Source organism: Parasteatoda tepidariorum, chromosome 4 (genome assembly GCF_043381705.1).
Source record: "Parasteatoda tepidariorum isolate YZ-2023 chromosome 4, CAS_Ptep_4.0, whole genome shotgun sequence".
NCBI classification, from domain to species: domain Eukaryota; kingdom Metazoa; phylum Arthropoda; class Arachnida; order Araneae; family Theridiidae; genus Parasteatoda; species Parasteatoda tepidariorum.
The window spans coordinates 76236974-76242287 of NC_092207.1; the positions used below are offsets into that span (position 1 = coordinate 76236974).

A 5314-nucleotide genomic window follows, 5' to 3' on the forward strand; every position below is an offset into this window, starting at 1 on the left:
AAGAATGAAAACTTCAATAAAATTCACACTATTTTAATATACTAGTTATAAAAGATGCATAAGTCAAACATCTGTGTTGCTATTTCTAATGCCACTTTGCTCCAGCATGGTGAAACCAAGCGAATTTAAGGCAGAGAGTGCGTTTCTTGTTTTTCAGTGGCGCCATCTATAGCCAAGAATACAACATTAACCACGCACATGTCGCAGCCCGTTTATAGGGGTGTTTGAATTCTGGGTACCCTGTGCTCCCGTTCAACCCTTTTTGTCAACGACGACTACACGTGTGTAGCAAAAGAATCAGCAAACTGGTTACATATAGGGATCAGTGCTCCAGACAAGAGGTGTTCTTTCCATAGACAGACTATAAACTGCGCAGTAGGGGGTAAAAAATATGTCACTATGTTCGAGTCACTAAACTGTGCAGAGGGGGAAAATACCATATGCGTCACTATATTCAGACTACTAAAGGATCGGATTTCTCGTTTATGGTAACCCGTGAGGAGGCCTGTTCTCTTCTAGGAGGTGCTGTCTTTAGTCACTGCAACATTCTTGGTGATGAACATGCTGATCAGTCTGCTAAAACTTGATGCTCCTTACCCTAACAATTTATACTAATGTCTGATGTGAAATAAAGAAAACGATCCACAGTACAATTTAACTAATGTACTGATATTTTAAAAGTTGTGGAACTTTTATTTATTTCAAAAAATATCAATCTTTTAATCCTACTTTTGATTTAAAGTTTTGTTGCAAGTCTGCTGTTTCATCTTCTTCAGATGAATCTACTAATACTGTAACTTTAAAAAAAAATATAAAAAAATATTTGCTTTTTTTATCAATCATCTTATTTTGCAACATTTTTATGCACAATAACTAACTAAAACAGTAATTAATAAGCATCAGTTTCTCTTTGGCTTAATTAAATTGGTAAGTTTTTAATGTATTATAAGGAGATATTCTTATAAAAACATGCATCTTGCATGTCTATTTCTCTAGAATGGAGGATTCTGGTATCCTCATTGCAAACATAGCTGCAATTTTCTTTTTTAATTAGATTTTGTGAAATGATTTATGAAATTATCTAAGAAAAGTCTTTAAGAATTGAAATTTAAAAAAAAAACATATAAGTTCCTCAAAAATAAGGAAAGTAAGTTTTTTTTTTGTGATTAAAAATATTTTCTGAAATCAAGGTCTAACGGGAAATGTATCTAAAAATGTCCCCCCCCCCTATTATCAGTAAATTAAAGACTTTCTAGATTAATTTCACTTATTTGTGATTAATTTTATTTATTTGTGATATCGAAAAATTTGTCATCGAAATTCTTGATATCAACGTATGACTGAATAAAATAATCTAAGATGTTCTACCTAATCAATATAATTTAAACTACAAATGATAAAACTGACTAAATTGTTTATAGTACTTCAGAACTAATATAACAATATGATATTTTTTAAAATTTTTGTGAATTCTTAACAGTTATTTATAACTTTTAGGTTAAGTTTTGCTCGTCTTTAGTCAACACCCTCTATGCTAATTGTGAAATAAGAACGAAATATCAATATCAAGTAATATCATTTTAAATATAATTTTATGAAAATGAGACTAACGTTAGCCATTAAATACATTGTTTAAGACATACAAACTATGGCCTTTTTTTAATTTTTTCCTTGGAAGAGCACGCTTAAACTACCTCAATAATCTTAATTTAAGTACAAAGTGCAGGTATTAATTACCTGATCAGAAATGATCTAATAACTCCTGGAAATACGAATCCTCTGTGCAACAAAGACTACATTCATATAGTTTTAAAAAAATCAAACCGGAATCAAATTTAAATTATTATTCTTTCAACTTAAGAGTTCAGAAAGTTACAAATATTGTAAGCTATTAATAATTTTTTTTAATTTTTCTATTTGTAACATGATAAAATAAAGATTAAAATATGTGGAAAAAGATTTTTAAAAAAACATTTAATTAGTTAATCCCTATTGTTGCAAAATTCATTAAAAAATCTTATTTTACAAGCTTCTACAGTGTTGTGCCCCCAAAAGAATAAAAACTGTAATGCTATATTCAATGTGAAAGATTTTATTTTTTATTTTTCACAGTATTCACATGTTTGTTCTGTACATTTTTCAATCAATTAAAACAAGAATATATTTTGTTTTCAATGAAACAGACGGAGAAAAAAAAACTTAAATTTTCTATATCACAACTTTAATACTGAACACAAATAATTTCAGATAAGTGCTATAAAAACGGCAAAACAAATAGTGCTATAACAAAAGTATAAAAGCAATCAATTTGTAATGGACATTACACTAAGAAGTAAACTTCAATTCATAATTGACAAAAATGAAAAATAAGCTCGTGTTTACTAGATTTTTGAAAGATAAATGTAATTAAATTTTTAAGAAATAAGATGATATAAAACAAACGTATTAAAGCATCACTATGAAATTACTAGGAATTCTCAAGCAGGCGTCAAATACTTGATAAATTTTCTTTAAAAATCAAAAAGTTTATTTTTTTTTTTCATATATTTTTTCACAAGATTCAAATTGCAGTCTGCATTAACAGTGTTCAATAAGATCCACCCTTGTTACATACTTTTAAAATATTTAGAAGAAAAAAAGTAAAATATTATGCACATTGTGGGATCACAAATTTAATATTTAAGCTAAGAAGCAAAAATTCTATATAAATCAGTAGAATCACTACTGAAGAAAGCAAGATAAAAAACATATAAACAAGTTTGATGGTCTAAAGAAATTTGGAAACACTTTGAATAATGGACTTTCAACTTCAGTTTTCTCTGACAATCAAATATTTTTTGATGTTCTGTCCTGCTTTCTTCAGGAGTGATTCCTTAGATTAAAATAGCATTTTTTTTTCTTAGCGTAAATATTGAATGTTTATTAGGGTGGAGCAGAAAAAAAAGATTTCTATAATCGAAAAACACTATCTTCCAAAAGTTGTATATGGATTAGTATATCAATTGTGAAATTTTCCAGAATTTTCATGCACCAACGTTTCCCGCAAAATTAAAATTTAGTCATTAAAAAACATCGCATTAGTTGAACTTTCCTGTGATTTTATATCAAACGTAAATCAGTCATCAATGCTACTTTTGTGAAGTTATGGTGTACTCTTTAGTTTTCTCTCACTTACTTATTTTTAATTGTAATTTTATAAACCTCACAATAGTATTAGTAATATGAAAAAAGCTAAAAAAATAAAAACCCTCAAGAGTTCATAGACATTACTGAGCAAAGAGGAACCAGAAAAATATCAAAACAATTCATGAATAATATTTCAGTAAATACACGTTTGCAAGGTATTTTATTTTCATCTGAGAATTTTTTAGAATTTGGTATTTTTTTTAAATTTTGTACTTGTATAATTTTTACAGATATTGCAAAAAGTGAAAATATAGTTAAAAAATACTAAAAAAACTCACAAATAATATTTCATTAAACACACAACTGTTGAGTGGTAAATTGTTTTTACAAGACAGTTTGGTGAAAAATTTACAAAAGTTTGTTGTTTTTTGAAAATTTTTTAATATTTTAAGGCTCTTGCGGGCAATGAAAATGATACATAAAAAAATCTGAAAAAATTCATGAGTGATATACTAGCCCATATTAAACTTCTGAGAGGTAGTACTTTTTCATTATGAAAAACTTTGTTTCCCCACCACCCTGATGTATACGCTTTTTTGAGTTAAATTTAGAGATGGATTCTAAAATTATATAATAAGAATGATCATTGTAGAACATTTTGTATCAATTTTAAGCAGAGACATTTAAATTATTTGACAGCTCTTTTTAACTAATTTTTAATAGGAAATCTGCTTCTTACAGAAATTTCAGAATTTAATAAAGAATATTTTTATATTACAACTCTTGAAATAAAAATATTTTTAATTTATAACTCATTATTTTCAGTGCTTTAACTTACACGTCTTTAAAATACATACTTAAAGGAGGATTTTTGATTCAATTTTTAACACAACTAACAAAAAAGTAAATTTTACAAAGATACTAAAAAATTATTTCACTTACACTAACAAATTCATAGCAATTAGATCAATTAAAATGAAAATAATTTATGGCTTAAAATACTCTTAAGTTACTTAAAATGTTGACCTGTCCTTCGGAAACAGGTAAAACTTTTTAGAAAAGAAAAAAAGTAGTCAAATGGTCATAAAGTTTGGTAAATGCCTAAATAAATATATCTTTCATTTCTGTCATTAAAATACTTCAGTTCCAAAGTATCTGTCTCCAAAATTTCCTGAAAAACACAAATACATTAATTTAATAATTAATACAATGACAAATACATAATCATAATTTATTATCTAATATGAAAGATAATTAAAGTGCAGCAGAAATAATAACACTTTTTGAAAAAAAAAATTATTTTACAAATTTCCTAACTAAATTTAGTTATATTAATTAACTAATAATATAACAGTAATGATTTTTTTTAAATATTTTGCATCTAAATATGTTTGAAACTTTTGTCTTTATAAAATTATGCAAATAAGGAAAATCAATCATTATAAACAAAAATACTGTTTACAGTTTACTTTACAGCTTCTAAACTTTAGTAAAGGTTCATTGGGATATTGAAATTCTTTTAGCAGTAAAAAGTATTGTGCTTCATATAGCTTGAAACACTTTTAAACTTTAAATTTATTTTAAATATAAAAATGCATGAATAATGTTAAACCATCATACAGGATTCCAACTCAATTTCAGAAATAAAATTCCTTGATTTTTTCCAATAAAATTTAAAATCACAATTTTGTTATACATAACATTTTATTAGAAATACTTTTTATTCTCCAAGCAATGAAAATTGCTTAAAAATATATCATACTACATTTTTGTAAAAAATGAAATTTTCAAAGGCTAAAGATTAATAAATATTTTTTTTCTTACACAAATGCATAAAAATAATAATTGAACAAATGAATAAAATAATTAAAAAACAATATTTTGAACTAAAATTGAAACCCATTGCAATATTGTTAATTAACAAAGTCTCGTAAATAATATAACTAACATATTTGAGAATAAGAAATTAAATTAATTACACAAAAAAATACATTTTGAAAAACAATTATCAATCTTAAGATTCAAAGATCTATCATTACTGAAAAACAAACATGGTTACACTTAAATAAAAATTTGAGACACAGGGATGAGAGTAGTCAGAAAGTATAAAAGAGGAAATCCAAAAAACAAAAACAAAGAAAAAAGAAAGAAAGAAAAAAGGAAAAAAAAGTATATATATATATATATA

At 25.7% G+C, this 5314-nt stretch overlaps 1 protein-coding gene across 6 annotated transcripts in view; it reads right to left on the reverse strand.

Annotated features, from left to right (window-relative positions):
• Positions 1-2076: 2076 nt before the first annotated feature.
• Positions 2077-5314, reverse strand: part of LOC107442253 (lethal (2) k01209) — a 31115-nt gene continuing 27877 nt past the window's right edge. For all 6 annotated transcript variants that reach the window (XR_011636636.1, XM_016055775.3, XM_016055776.3 and 3 more), the window contains one exon: positions 2077-4297. Coding sequence is in view for 5 of the 6 variants with exons in the window: in XM_016055775.3 (XP_015911261.1) it covers positions 4257-4297 (41 nt within the window). In the remaining variant the exon portion in view is untranslated. The remainder of the gene's footprint in view (positions 4298-5314) is intronic.